This window comes from Saccopteryx leptura, chromosome X (genome assembly GCF_036850995.1).
Source record: "Saccopteryx leptura isolate mSacLep1 chromosome X, mSacLep1_pri_phased_curated, whole genome shotgun sequence".
NCBI lineage: Eukaryota > Metazoa > Chordata > Mammalia > Chiroptera > Emballonuridae > Saccopteryx > Saccopteryx leptura.
Genome location: NC_089516.1, coordinates 112194178 through 112209632, shown reverse-complemented (window position 1 = coordinate 112209632; position 15455 = coordinate 112194178). Strand labels below are relative to the sequence as shown.

The 15455-nt window shown below is 43.0% G+C and overlaps 1 protein-coding gene and 1 long non-coding RNA gene across 4 annotated transcripts in view; one reads left to right on the top strand and one right to left on the bottom strand.

The window, feature by feature from the left end:
- Positions 1 to 15455, bottom strand: part of LOC136385547 (uncharacterized) — a 47677-nt gene that overhangs the window by 31500 nt on the left and 722 nt on the right. The gene's annotated exons all lie outside the window — the stretch shown is intronic.
- Positions 15339 to 15455, top strand: part of CUL4B (cullin 4B) — a 34511-nt gene continuing 34394 nt past the window's right edge. For 2 of the 3 annotated variants that reach the window (XM_066356570.1, XM_066356571.1), the window contains exon 1: positions 15357 to 15435. In XM_066356570.1, coding sequence (XP_066212667.1) covers positions 15408 to 15435 — 28 coding nt within the window. In that variant the 5' untranslated portion in view covers positions 15357 to 15407. Of the gene's footprint in view, positions 15436 to 15455 lie in introns of all 3 variants that reach the window. The other variant, XM_066356572.1, reaches the window with a different exon arrangement.

Below are 15455 nucleotides of genomic sequence, written 5' to 3'. Positions count from 1 at the left end.
TAGAACCCGCAACCTCTGTGCATCAGGATGATGCTCTTACCAACCAAGCTATCTGGCCAGGGCTAAAATGAGGTATATCCTTACTACAAAATAATACGTATCCCTTAAACAGAATGAGATAGATCTCTATGTACTATCATAGAAAGATCTTCAAAGTATATTAAGTTTACAAAGCAAATTGTGGAGCTATATGTACAGTAATAATACCTTTACAAGAAACACCAAAGCTTCTTATTAGTATATATGCAAATAAACATATAAATGTTGAGGAAGATTAACAGTGAATGAACACTTTCTCATTTTACCCTGTCTTCTTCTGTATTGTTTATTTTTACAAGAACGTTTATGTGTGTCATTTGTATAAGGAAACAAAACTGAAGGATAACCATCAATAGAATGTAAAAGATGTGCAAAACTTTCGCTAATAGCCTGGCCTGTGGTGGCTCAGTGGATGGAGCATCGACCTGGAATGCTGGGGTCGCTGGTTTGGAACGGGGGCTTGCCTAGTCAAGCACATTCCAGAAGCTACTATTCCAAGTTGAAGCTTCCTGCTCTTCTCCTCTTTCTCTCTCTCTCTTCCCTCTTTCTAAAATCAATTTTTAAAAACTTAAAAATTCCACTAATAGTTGTAAAAAAGAAAAAAGGGAAATTCAGTCAGTGCAGCAAAAGTAAGGAAAGAGGAAGAAACCATAATCAAGTCTGATGATTAGAATTTTTTTAAATTCTTTTTATTCATTTTAGAGAGCAGAGAGAAAGGGAGAGAGAGAGAGAGAGAGGAGAGAGAGAGACAGAGAGAGAAGGTGGGGAGGAGCTGGAAGCATCAACTCCCATATGTGCCTTGACCAGACAAGCCCAGGGTTTCGAACCGGCGACCTCAGCATTTCCAGGTCGACGCTTTATCCACTGCGCCACCACAGGTCAGGCTGATGATTAGAATTTTTAAAAAGTGATCGGAGTGGCCCTGGCCAGTTGGCTCAGTGGTAGAGCATCGGCCTGGCGTGCAGGAGTCCCAGGTTCGATTCCCGGCCAGGGCACACAGGAGAAGCGCCCATCTGCTTCTCCCCCCCTCCCGCCCTCCCCCTCTCCTTCCTCTCTGTCTCTCTCTTCCCCTCCCGCAGCCAAGGCTCCATTGGAGCAAGGTTTGCCCGGTGCTGAGGATGGCTCTGTGGTCTCTGCCTCAGGCGCTAGAATGGCTCTGGCTGCAACAGAGCGACGCCCCAGATGGGCAGAGCATCGCCCCCTGGTGGGCGTGCCGGGTGGATCCCGGTCGGGCGCATGCGGGAGTCTGTCTGACTGCCTCCCCGTTTCCAACTTAAGAAAAAAAAATACAAAAAATAAAAAATAAAATAAAATAAAAGTGACCGGAGTATGTTCATCTATATACATCTGTATTATGCTGCCCTTAAAAACGGTGAGGTAGATCCAGGTATACAGACAAGAAAAATGTCCATTATATACTATTAAGGAAAGTAAGTACAGTAGCAGAAGAATTAATATACTGTGACTCATGTTTTCACATTGGTTGCTTTCCATACATGCTCTGACCAGTTGGAACTGGCAATCTTGGGGTTGAGCTGTGGACCTCAGGATGGAACCAGCAACCTCCATGCTCCTGGAGGACGCTCTCTCCACTGTACCACCAACCAGGGCTAGTGTGTCCCATTAAAAAAAAATAAAAATAAAAAACTCTGTATATTGCTAAATGTAATGGAAAAGATCTTTTTTTCTTTCTTTCAGGGACAGAGAAAGAGAGAGAGGGATAGATAGGGACAGACAGACAGGAAAGGAGAGAGATGAGAAGCATCAATCATCAGTTTTTTGTTGCAACACCTTAGTTGTTCATTGATTGCTTTCTCATATGTGCCTTGACCGCGGGCCTTCAGCGGACCGAGTAACCCCTTGCTTGAGCCAGCGACCTTGGGTCTAAGCTGGTGAGCTTTTTTGCTTAAGCCAGATGAGCCCGCGCTCAAGCTGGCGACCTCTGGGTCTCGAACCTGGGTCCTTCATATCCCAGACCGATGCTCTACCCACTGCGGCACCGCGTGGTCAGGCTGAAAAAGATCTTTAACTAGCAAACTATTAACTGTGAGATTATCTTTGGGGAGTGGCTTTCGTTAGGGGGGAATAGAGTGGGGGCAGATGTCACCTGATTTTGTAGTCACAGGTTGATGAGACCTGGATATCTCTAAATGTACAGCTGACCATATTACTCCCTTTCCTACCTGAAGCCCTCAATACTGGATGGAATCTTAACTAAAGCACGGCTTACAATTTCTGGCAGGATCAGAATCCTACCTGCCTCTCTGCCTTATCTTCCACCATTCCCCCAAAAAACCTACCACAAGTCAGTCACAAGGCATGGTAATAAACTGCATTTGTTTACACGAGCCACGATTTTTCTCTAACTCCATGCCTTTGTACACAATGTTCCCCCTTTTTTTTTTCTTTTTTTTCTGAAGCTGGAAACGGGAGGCAGTCAGACAAACTCCCGCATGCGCTTGACCAGGATCAACCCGGCACGCCCACCAGGGGGCGATGCTCTGCCCATCCGGGGCGTCGCTCTGTAGCGACCAGAGCCACTCTAGCGCCTGGGGCAGAGGCCAAGGAGCCATCCCCAGCGCCGGGGTCACCTTTTGCTCCAATGGAGCCTCGGCTGCAGGAGGGGAAGAGAGAGACAAAGAGGAAGGAGAGGGGAAGGGGTGGAGAAGCAGATGGGCGCCTCTCCTGTGTGCCCTGGCCGGGAATCGAACCGGGGACTTCCGCACGCCAGGCAGACGCTCTACCACTGAGCCAACCGGCCAGGGCCCACAATGTTACCTTTTCAAGTAATACATAGGTCTCCAGATCTTACATCTTGATATTATAAACTAAATTTAGATTTAATAATTAATATGCAAATTAAACTCTAAGCCCCTATTTTGTGGCTCAATGAAAGTCTATTCTTCAACCAGGTTGGGTGGTGCTTCCCCGAACCCTCGTGTAATTTCAGGGAATCCACAAGAAATTCTTACTTAAACGTTCTGAAAATCAGCCTTAATTGTCATTTGCCAACCTTGCCAGCTATTCTTTCTCCAAACTGCTATTGTGCAGAGTTTGACAGGTCACCACTTGCTACCATTGACTTTTAAAAATGTTTTATTATATAATTTTAATACATAAAAAAGAATATTTGTGACTTGATTTTGTGCAGCATAATAATAAAACAAACACCCATGAACCCATCATCAGCTTAAGAACTAGAACACTACTGATGCTTTCGAATCTACCTAAATTCTCCCCCCTTGCTCTCCCTAGAGCAATGCCCTAACCTGGATTTTGTGTTTATTATTTCCCTTCTAAATTTTCATTGTTTTATCATATATATCCATAGGTTTTTCCATTGTTTTGAGCTTTATGAGAAAGCTATCAAATTGTATGTATTCTTCTTTGATTTGCTTTTTCTATGATTTATGCATGTAGCTGCAATTTATTTTTCAATGCTGTGTGATATTTTGCTGTATGATTATACCACAATTTCTTTAGCCATTCTTTAAAAATTCTTTAATTGATTTTAGATCGGGAGAGAGGAATGGAGAGAGAAATAAAGAGAGAGAGAGTGAGACAGAGAGAGAAGGGGAGAAACATCAATTTGTTGTTCTAATTATTTATGCATTCATTGGTTGATTCTTGTATGTGTCCTGACCAGAGATTGAACCCACAACTTTGGTGTATTGGAATGACACTAACCAACTGAGCTGCCCAGCCTGGCTTATTTAGCCATTCTATCAAATAATATTCTTTTGCTATTCTTTGAAGTCTGTATCAAAGGTGATTCAGACTAGAAACAACATCTTTAGCATGTTTTTGATTATCTTTTCCATTTTTAAAAAAATTATTCTATTTTTCTTTTTATTTGTGCCACCACTAAACATTCTCCATAGTTCTATTTTTTTTTTTTTTCTGAAGCTGGAAACGGAGAGAGACAGTCAGACTCCTGCATGCGCCCAACCAGGATCCACCCGGCATGCCCACCAGGGGGCGACGCTCTGCCCACCAGGGGGCGATGCTCTGCCCATCCGGGGCGTCGCTCTGTTGCGACCAGAGTCACTCTAGCGCCTGGGGCAGAGGCCAAGGAGCCATCCCCAGCGCCCGGGCCATCTTTGCTCCAATGGAGCCTCCGCTGCGGGAGGGGAAGAGAGAGACAGAGAGGAAGGAGAGGGGGAGGGGTGGAGAAGCAAATGGGCGCTTCTCCTGTGTGCCCTGGCCGGGAATCGAACACGGGACTTCTGCACGCCAGGCTGACGCTCTACCACTGAGCCAACATAGTTCTATTTTTAGCATTTAGTATACCCAAGGGCAAGGGTCAGTTTTCTTTCTTTCTTTTTTTTTTTTCTGTAGAGGACTACATAGAAACTATTTCCAGTTCTTTAGGCCTTAAGGTTTATTGCAACTACTAAACTCTGTTGTTTTAGCACAAAAGCAGCCACAGAAAATATGTGGATGAATGAGGATGGCAGTGTTCCAATAAAACATTCTTTACAGAAACAGGCACTTGGCTGGATTTGTTCCACTGGTCATTTCCCAATTCCTGGTCTCATTCATCTGAATTCCTAAAGCATTGTCCAGTCTTGTGATCATATGTGCATTTCTATTATCTCATTTCTTTCTCAGAATTTTATTTCCCATGCCTCATTAGTCCCCACTACCCCCACCTTTGTGATTCTGAGCTCCTATATCTAAGATAAACCCAATCTATAAGTCAATTTTCTGAACTACTGTGGCTCAAAGCAAGAATTATTACCAGTAGCCACAGCTTCAATAGCAAGTAAGGTGTAGCAAGTAGGGCTTGGTGCTAAGAGGCCTAGGGATTGCTTTAGAGCAGTCATTTTCAACCGCTCTGCCACAAGAATTTTGAAAACACGCAACACCTGACTATTTAGTCAGGGCCACTAACCTCTTTTCCCTTAGACTGCCAAATAAAAAAAATGACAACAGCCTGACCAGGAGGTGGCGCAGTGGATAGAGCCTCGGACTGGGATGCGGAAGGACCCGGGTTCGAGACCCCGAGGTCGCCAGCTTGAGTGCAGACTCATCTGGTTTGAGCAAAGCTCACCAGCTTGGACCCAAGGTCGCTAGCTCAAGCAAGGGGTTACTCGGTCTGCTGAAGGCCCGCAGTCAAGGCACATATGAGAAAGCAATCAATGAACAACTAAGGTGTTGCAACGCGCAATGGAAAAACTAATGATTGATGCTTCTCATCTCTCTCCATCCCTGTCTGTCTATCCCTCTCTCTGACTCACTCTCTGTCTCTGTAAAAAAAAAATAAATAAATAAATATATTTTTTTAAAAAATGACAACAGCCAACACAACAGCAGTCCAGTGCAAATGCTTTGTCCTGAACCATAAATATATAGGTCTATAATAGAGTTACATCTTATTGGTAATGTCACATACTAAGGTTGCATTCATTGGTTAATTGTTGGTACCAGAAATCCTTATATACAAGTATAGGTACCTGATTTTTCTAGAAAGTCACTTTGCAGCAAAAAGGTTATGTAATTACTATTATTATTATTTTTATTTATTTATTTTTTTTGGTAAATCAATCAAAATTGAACTTTTTTTTTTTTTTTGTCAGATCAGCAAGGAATATATTTTTTTGGTGTGCTGCACAATTTTAGTAATTAGTTATGTGTGCCATGAGATGAAAAAGGTAAAAAATTGCTGCTTTACGGGATATGAGACTGGAATGCTGCCTTGATTTCTCTCCTTAGCATTCCGGAGTTTCTGGTTAGGAATACAATTGTTCCCTGAAAACTAGCCTCCTTGCAGTTTCCTGAAGGCGCCTTATTCTCTCGCCTTCAGGATTTAAGTGCGCTCCCCGTTTTCCTTTTTTGTGCCCCCTACTTCCTCCTACTACCCTAGCCTGGCTGATTCCCACTTACCTTCAACGACTTAAATTGAATTACTCTTTCTGGAAGCTTTTCTTAACTCCCCACCCCTACCTCGCCATCGCACCTTCTCTTCCTTGGCTGTGCAGGTATCTTTCTGTGTTCCTCTAGCAGCCTTTACCTCCTGGTCCTATCATCATATCGTCTCCCTCGCCTACCAGGCCAACTGAGACCTGTTTGGGGGCAAGGGTTGCCTTTCTTTACTCAGTGACTGCATCACAACGGGTCCTCAGGTGAGGTTAATTCAGTGTTTGCCTGGATTTGGTAGCAGAAGGCGCTGGATTCTACTCCAGTGAAGATCAGCCACTGGGTGAAGGTCCAGCCAGAAAATAGAGCAGTTCCCTGGGACCAAAGTGCCACTATCTCCCTGAATGTACACTGCTAACTGCCGTGTCCTGTCTGCTTGATGATGGCTCAAACTGAATCCAAGTTTGGGCTCATTTTGGGCACTGTGATGTGGCTCATTTTAATACAAGAGTCATTCTATTATTCCTCATTTGTTCATTTCTCCTGGTGAATGGGGTTCGGAATGTCTTTTCCTAACTTGATTATTACTTGAGATGATTTTATGGCATGTATACTTACTAAATTATAAACTATGGGAAGTGCTGTATTTGAAATCAGAAAAAATAATGGGTTTGGTTGAAGAGTGCGGGCTTTGTGACTTTGACAAGTCATTTTAACCTCCTTTCCTGAGCCTGCTTTTCATTAGAAAAACGGGGATGGCCCTGACCTATCTCACACTGTGGCTATGAGGACAAAATATGATCACATGTGAAAGTGCCTTGAATCAGACCTGTGGTGGCGCAGCGGATAAAGTGTTGATCTGGAATTCTGAGGTCGCTGGTTCAAAACCCTGCACTTGTCTGGTCAAGAAACATATGGGCCTGACTAGGACGTGGCGCAGTGGATAGAACGTCGGACTGGGATGCAGAGGTCCCAGGTTCGAGACCCCGAGGTCGCCAGCTTGAGCACGGGCTCATCTGGTTTGAGCAAAAGCTCACCAGCTTGGACCCAAGGTCGCTGGCTCGAGCAAGGGGTTAATCAGTCTGCTGAAGGCCTGCGGTCAAGGCACGTATGAGAAAGCAATCAATGAACAACTAAGGTGCTGCAACGAAAAACTGATGATTGATGCTTCTCATCTCTCTCCCTTCCTGTTTGTCCCTGTCTATTCCTCTCTCTGACTCTCTCTGTGTCTCTGTAAAAAAAAAAAAAAGAAAGAAACATATGGGAGTTGATGCTTCCTGCTCCTCCCCCTTTCTCTCTCTCTTTCTCTCTCTCTCTCTCTCTGTCTCTCTCCTCTCTAAAGTGAATAAATAAATAAATTTTTTTAAAAAGAAAGTGCCTTGAAAACCTGTAAACCAATTGCAAATGAAATTTTCTATTATTTTTGTATTCCCTTATGACATCTAGCACCATGCCTTGCCCGGAGTAGTTAGTTGCTCAATACATTTTTGTTGAATGATCAAATGAACTGGCAAGAGAAATAATGCTATTGGTGAGAATAAAGAACATTTAGTAGAATCAGGGAAAACAGATCACTTGGCATAAGAAACATCCCTATGGTGACTGGTAATTTATGGACTGGGCATTTATGGATAGTTCCAAACCTACATTCCTAATGTCTACTCTTTGCTTGCATTATTAAAAATATTTTAATGTTCTTTTAACATGATTTTTGTCAGGTAAAATAAGCTGTCACATTTGACTAGTCTGAAATATTTAGTTCACAAAGCTGAGTTGGCCCCAGGCAATACTGTGTAGTCAGCCACAATGTAGTCTCTGAAATCTTTGCTCCCTTACTGGTAACTTTACACCTCGAGCCCCTCCTCCCCCTTTGCAATGCCTACTCCTGTTCTGTTTACCTCCAGGAACCTATTAGGACTTTAATATTATCCCCAGTTCCAAAGAAGCATTCACCTTAAAGTCATCCTGGTTAATTTGCACTTCAAAAAGAAAAGGATTTCTAGAGAAGGGAGCTCATTTTTTTTTTCCTTATCAAAAGGAATGAATAAATAATTGAAATTTCGGTCTTTAAAAGGAGTACAAAGGCTTATCAGCCCCATTCAAATCACAAAGGCACTTAACTTCACCTTCAGTTGTGGTCTCAACCCTGGAGGTATGTAGAAACACCCACAGAGCTCCTTAAGAATATTGCAGGTTGAGACCCTACTCACAGAGATTCTAATTCAGTTAGTCCACGTTCAGACCTGAGCAAAGGTGGTTCTGTTGTTGTTATTTTAAACTCCCCAGGCAATTCTGTTGTGCAGTGAGAGTTGGGAACCACTGATTTAAACCTAAATTGGCCTTGCTCTAGAGAGAAGGAAAAGCTGAATGCCTTTTGAAGATCAGACCTTAAAGCAGGGTGAGATTGGAGGGACTGTGAGAGCCATTGATAAAGTGAGCAGAAGGTTAAAAATAGGCCCAGCAACTCCATAATAAGCAAGTGCTTGGCTGCAACAAAGGAGGAAGTAATCTGTGGCTGATTCAGTCCCCCACTATCAAATGGCCTGGCCCTGTTCATCCTTAAATCTGCTTTCCAGATGGTTCATGGGTATGACAGTAGATAAAATCTCTGAGCTAAGGAGTTAAGTCCTCAAATAGTTCTTGATATACTTGAGTCAGTAATTCTTCAGTAGATATTTTTTTTGTGTGTATTTTTCTGAAGTTGGAAATGGGGAGGCAGTCAGACAGACTCCTGCATGTGCCTGACTGGGATCAACCCGGCATGCCCACTAGGGGGCGATGCTCCACCCATCTGGGGCGCTGCTCTGTTGCAACCAGAGCCATTCTAGCACCTGAGGCAGAGGCCATAGAGCCATCCTCAGCGCCCGGGGCCAACTTTGCTCCAATGGAGCCTCGGCTGCGGGAGGGGAAGAGAGAGACAGAGAGGAAGGAGAGGGGGATGGGTGGAGAAGCAGATGGGTGCCTCTCCTGTGTGCCCTGGCCGGGAATCGAACCAGGGACTCCTGCACGCCAGGTCGACGCTCTACCCCTGAGCCAACCGGCCAGGACCTCTTCAGTAGATATTTTTACATGGGAAGATGAATGAATGATTTTTGTTACAAATGAGATCTGTGTTACTTATTTACCTTTTACTGACCACCAAGGGTTCAGCATTTAAGTTGCTTGTTTTATTTTTTTATTTTTAGCTTTGTCTTTTTTTTTCCTTTTTCTTTAAATTTTTATTTATTTTTTATTTATTCATTTTAGAGAGGAGAGGGAGAGACAGAGAGAGAGAGAAAGGAGAGACAGAGAGAGAGAAGGGGGGAGGACCTGGAAGCATCAACTCCCTTATGTGCCTTGACCAGGCAAGCCCAGGGTTTCGAACAGGCAAACTCAGCATTTCCAGGTCGACGCTTTAGCCACTGCGCCACCACAGGTCAGGCCTCGTTGCTTGTTTTATAAAGCAATCCATGAAGGATGAAACGTTGAGTTCACATTGTGTAGTTGCTTCACCTTTCCTCGGTTTGGCCCGCTCAGTCACCTCATAGCAGCATCTTGCTGAAGACAGCAAAACAAAGCCCTTATTATGACCTAATGTACCTAATCACTGCTTGGTTTGCGTTTGCTGCTGTCTTTCTCTGCTTCAAGGGTGGACCTACAGAGTCATGGATAGAGAACACGGGCCACTTTTATCCCAGTTTTTTTTTTTTTTTTTTTTTTTTTTTTTTTTTTTTTTTTTTTCTGGAGACGTTCTTAAAGCGTGCTGCAGAAACATCTTTGCTATTCTGATCAAGCAGTATCTTCTTGTTAGAGAAAATCGCGCCCATGGCTTCCAGGAGTGTCTATACAGCCACAAGCCCCTAGTCCATGGGTCGGGAATTTTTTTGCTGAGAGAGCCATGAACGCCACATATTTTAAAATGTAATTCCTTGAGAGCCATACAACAACCCATGTACGTTACGCATTATCCAATAAAAATTTCGTGTTGTCCCGGAGGACAGCTGTGATTGGCTCCAGCCACCCGAGACCATGAACATGAGCGGTAGGAAATGAATGGATTGTAATACATGAGGAATGTTTTCTATTTTTAACATTATTTTTTTTAATTAAAGAATTGTCTGAGAGCCAGATGTAGCCATCAAAAGAGCCACATCTGGCTCGCGAGCCATAGGTTCCCGACCCCTGCCCTAGTATGAGCTGTCTGGAGAAAAATAAAGTACTCAGGGGAATACCCTTGATCAGAAAAAAGGGAAACAGGTTACACTTTGTCTTTTCTGAGAGATTCCTATAGAAATAGAGGAATGGGATTTAGAATAACTAGTCTCCCTTGTTTGTATTTCTTCTTTTATGCATATATTTACCTTTATAAATATCCTATTTCCCCATGTATAAGGCACACCATTATTTTGGGCTCGAAATTTTTATTTATTTATTTATTTTTGTACTTTTCTGACATGAGAAGCAGGGAGGCAGAGAGACAGACTCCCGCATGCACCCGACTGGGATCCACCCGGCACGCCCACTAGGGGGCGATGCTCTGCTCATCTGGGGCATTGCTCTCCTGCAACTGGAGCCATTCTAGTGCCCGAGACAGAGGCCATGGAGCCATCCTCAGCATCTGGTCCAACTTTGCTCCAATGGAACCTTGGCTGCAGGAAGGGAAGAGAGAAAGGAGAGGGGGAAGGGTGGAGAAGTAGATGGGCGCTTCTCCTGTGTGCCCTGACTGGGAATTGAACCCGGGACTTCCACACACTGGGCCTCATCTTATTTTGTGTCAGGTCAGTCCTCGCTCGATAGTGTATCTATCTTATGGAGATGTGATTTTAAGTGATTTTAAAAAAATAACATTTACATGTTGTAGCACAAGCTAACTTAGATATTATTATATGATATGTAAAGACCAGAACTTTGTGTCTGACGCTCTAATGCTGAGCCAACCAGCCAGAGCTGGTCCCGAAATTTTTTTTTAAATGTATTACATAAAGTTATTGTACTTGGCCCTGGCCGGTTCGCTCAGTGGTAGAGCATTGGCCTGGCATGCAGGAGTCTCGGGTTTGATTCCTAGCCAGGGCACACAGGAGAAGTGCCCATCTGCTTCTCCATCCCCTCCCCCTCTCCTTCCTCTCTGTCTCTCTCTTCCCCTCCCACAGCCGAGGCTCCATTGGAGCAAAGTTGGCCCGAGCACTGAGGATGGCTCCATGGCCTCTGCCTCAGGTGCTAGAATAGCTCTGGTCGCAACAGAGCAACACCCCAGATGGGCAGAGCATCGCCCCCTGGTGGGCATGCCGGGTGGATCCCAGTCGGGCGCATGCGGGAGTCTGTCTGCCTCCCCGTTTCCAACTTCAGAAAAATACAAAAAAAAGAAAAATAAAGTTATTGTACTTAAGTTTAATTCATCACAAAATTCATACAACTTCTCATCATTGTCAAAACTCCCATCCATAAGCTTGTCCTCATCTGTGTCTGATGACGAATCACCATCTTCAACAGTAAGCACAAAAACAAGCACGAAAAAGAAGGAAATGCAAGTGAAAAGGTCTGCAACTACTGTATAAGATGCACCCAGTTTTTAGACATCAAATTTTTCAAAAAAAGGTGCATCTTATACATGGGGAAATACGGTACCTAATAATGCATTTACCTGATTAAAATATCAATCATAACTATACTTCACTTGGTAGCATTGTGAAGTTTAATGTTTCTAAAGTATGAATTGAACTCATAAGATGAAAGATTCCGATATATTGAATATGTTAGGTACCCAATCTGGTTTAGTCTGATAATGGACATAATTGTATGGTGTCCTACATTGTATGACTCTATTATTGTGGTTTCAGTGACTTCAACCTTGAAACATGTATTTTTATGTTGAGAATGTGTTTAATGTTGGTTGGCAAATGTTTGGGCGTATAGAATATAAGCTTATGTTTTAGCTAGCCCCAGTTAGTCGATTCTTGATGTAAACGATGTTTTACAAAACAATGTGAGAGGTTTTTCTTCCTTTAAATTAGTCTCAGGGGCCAAGAAGACACAAAGTTCTGATCTTTACATATCATATAATAATATCTAAGTTAGCTTGTGCTACAACATGTAAATGTTATTTTTTTTAAATCACTATTAAAATCACATCTCCATAAATAGATGCACTATTGAGCGAGGATTGACCTGGCACAAAATAAGATGATGTTGCAAAATGTCAAAAGGAAGACTATTACTAATAGCAGGAAAAAAAAAGGAAAAAAGATTTCTCCACAAAACTCACTTTTAGATATTTCGTAGAAAACTTAGACAGTAGGTTCGACTAGTGGCTGATGAGAGTGAGTCAGAGCTCAGGAGCCAAGGCTCTGCACTTTTAGAACTAACAGGTAAGTCCAGAGAGGAAAGGGCCTCGATAACCGTGTCAGATTAGGAGCTATTATTACTAGAATGTAGTTGAATATTAACAGGGCTCACCTATCCTTTATATTACTTGTAAAAGTTTATCTTTGTACAGCAAAGCGGTTTTCTTTTATCTTTATGTCCATTGCCTTTTAGCTGCACTAATATGTGTAATTTTAAAAACAGCTAGCACTTGCATACAACATTTTAAGGCATATAATTAATGAATTAGAACAGGGCCTACTTTTTTTTCTATTTTGAAAGGTCCTTGATTAAAATGCAAATCCTCCTAGAAGAGGTACTTTTGGGTCACTATCAGGTGGTCCATTCATACACCTTCCTTAGGAATATAACTGCATGAATTAGAACCTTGTTCATAATCCTGAAAATTAGCCAGTTAATCCTCTCTGATAAAGATATGACATAATTTTATTCTCATTCAATGAAATATTCAATTCAGTAAGTATTTACTCCGCATTTACCCAGTTGTTCGGCATCCTGTGAAATAGGAGACACAATAAAGGGGGGTTAAATGTTTTAGGATACCTCCCTGGTCTCACAGTCTCACCTGAGGCAGCAAGAAAGATACGGTACATTTCAAACAGAACGGAGTCCCTCTTCCTCCTTCCAGGCCTCTATCCCCTTTTCTGTGGCCCTGGAGCCTAAGTTCCATAGAGCCTTGCTCTCAGCTGGGTCATCAAACAGCAGGAAGCTGATGGTGGCCCCAGGAGGTATCTTTTCTAGGAGGATTTGCATTTTAACCAAGCACTTTTCAAGACAAAACAAAGGGAGGTTGTGTAAACAAAGTTAGAAAACTGATTTATTCTCAGGGTTCTGACTGGCCTATCTCAAATTAGGATACAAACCGCTTTTACTCCACCCACAAGCCAGTCACTCTCCTGCTTTTAAAGCACAGCCTGCTTGTTGGTTTCCTTGCTATCTATCCTCGCCTACGGGGCAGATTCCAAGGCTGCTGGCTTTCTGTGCCAGGTACTCTTCAGTCCCATCTTCCTTTCTTCCACCCAGACATCCTACTTTCCAGCCCTACTACACTTTCTTGATTTCTATAAAAAGGGACAGGCCCTTTCACAACGGCCTGCTTTGCCTGTTCCCACTGCCCAGAATGCCTTTTATCCTCTCTCCTCTTTTTGGTAACTCCTACTTTGAGATCGAGCATAAATGTCAATTCGTCTTTGAAATTCGATTACAAAATTCCCTCAAATTTCTTGTTTCACCTATTTCCACAGCAATCTGTGCATCTGTTATAGTACTGGTATGGAAATTAGTCTTGAAACTGCTTCCCCTACTGGCTTCTCAGTGGCAGGGACCTAGTATACTTTCTGGCATTATAAGACTTTCAATGTATGCTTGTTGAATTTTTCTGCAGTTAGAATGACCAACAGGTTGGCAAATTTAATTTTATTGCATATTGTGTTCTCTGTCCCCTCCAAGGCCCTCCCAACAGGGAACTTATAAGGTTTATTGTTGCTAACTTAACCAACTTTAACATTTTAATTTTAATTTATTGATTTTAGAGAGGCGGAGAAAGAGAAATATCAATTTTGTTATACTTATTTATGCATTCATTGGTTAATTCTTGCATGTGCCCTGACCAGAGATCAAACCTACAACCTTGGCGTATCAGGATGATACTCTAACCAACTGAGCGACCCAGCCAAGGCTGATTTAACCAAATATAGAGGTTTGGTCTTATAAGTAATCCATTTCAAAATTTTGGCTTGTGGAATATATTAGTAGAAATCATTGACTTTTTCCAATATTCTCCTAAAATTTCTTGAGACAAAATAAGTGAGCTGAGATTGGGTAAGATTAGTGGCTTTATATAGTCTGTGAACTGTTGGTTAATGACTGATGGGGTCAGGGTTGGTCCTGGGAGTTGTGCTATGTTGTGGTGTGTGTGTGGGGGGGTGGAACTGTTACATTCTTGTTTCTTGGCCTTAGAATGCACCTTTGTGAAATAAGCCAGTCAGAGAAAGAGAAGTACCATATGAGTTCACTTATATGGGAAATCTAATGAACAAAATAAACTAACAAACAAAATAGAAATAGATTCATAGATACAGAGAACAGACTGATAGATGTTAGAGAAGATGGGAGTTGGGAGGGCTGGGGGGAAAAGGTGAAGGGATTAGGCAAAAAAAAAAAAAACCCTCATAGACAGACAACAGTATGGGAATTTTAAGAGGGAAAGGGGATAGGGGAGGTAGAAGAGGGTAAAGGGAGGATGAATGGTTATGGAAGGAGCCCTGACTCCTTCCATCCAGTGATTAGTAATAGTCTTCCTTTTGACATTTGCAATCTCATCTTATTTTGTGCCAGGTCAGTTCTCGCTTAATAGTGCATCTTTTGGGGTGGTGAACACACAATACAATATGCTGATGGTGCATTATAGAATTGTACACCTAAAACCTATATAATTTTATTAACCAATGTCACACCAATAAATTTAATTTTTTTTTTTTTTAAAAAAAGGATGCACCCTTAACTGTGGCCAGCCATCTTAGAAAATGCTTCTGGTAGGAAGGTAAAAGGTTTGCAGCTACATTACTGAAAAAAGGATTAAAACTCAGGCCTGGGGTCATTGGTGTCCTCGACATATAAGGGAAACAATTTACAGCTAGAACAAGTCAAAAACTCGTTTTCTTGGTATCTAAACTATTTCTTATCCGTTCCTATCTTAACCTGACATTCCTCTGTAGCAGCAGAGCTAATGGCATGATTACGTTTTTTTCTCCATTTTGGGTTGCTCCCTCCCTCTCCTGGCAACCCCTCCTTATTCCTCTATCTCTTTCAAAGTTTCCACCCTCTCTACACTTACTTTTTACTTCCTCCCTTCCTCCATCCCTCTCTCCCTCCTCCCCTATTTTCCCAGCTAGCTCACCCCGCCCCTCATCGTCACCACCTTCCCTCCCCTTCAAGCTCCTTCCCGCTCCAGCTCCCACCACCTCCCCCCCACACGCACCCCCCCACACCCACCCCCGCGGGCCTAGCGTTCAGATAGCTCCAATCAGGAGCTACAAAGGTGTCCCGAAGGCCCGCCCCCTCTTCCCAGTCTACTTCTCTAACCCCCCTTTCCCCCGCCCCCACCCCCCCAAGTCCTGCGGACCTGGGGGCTTCAGGATCGGGGCACTATGAAAAGTGTCTGCTCAGTCACTTCCGGTAAGGGCGCTGCAGCGCGA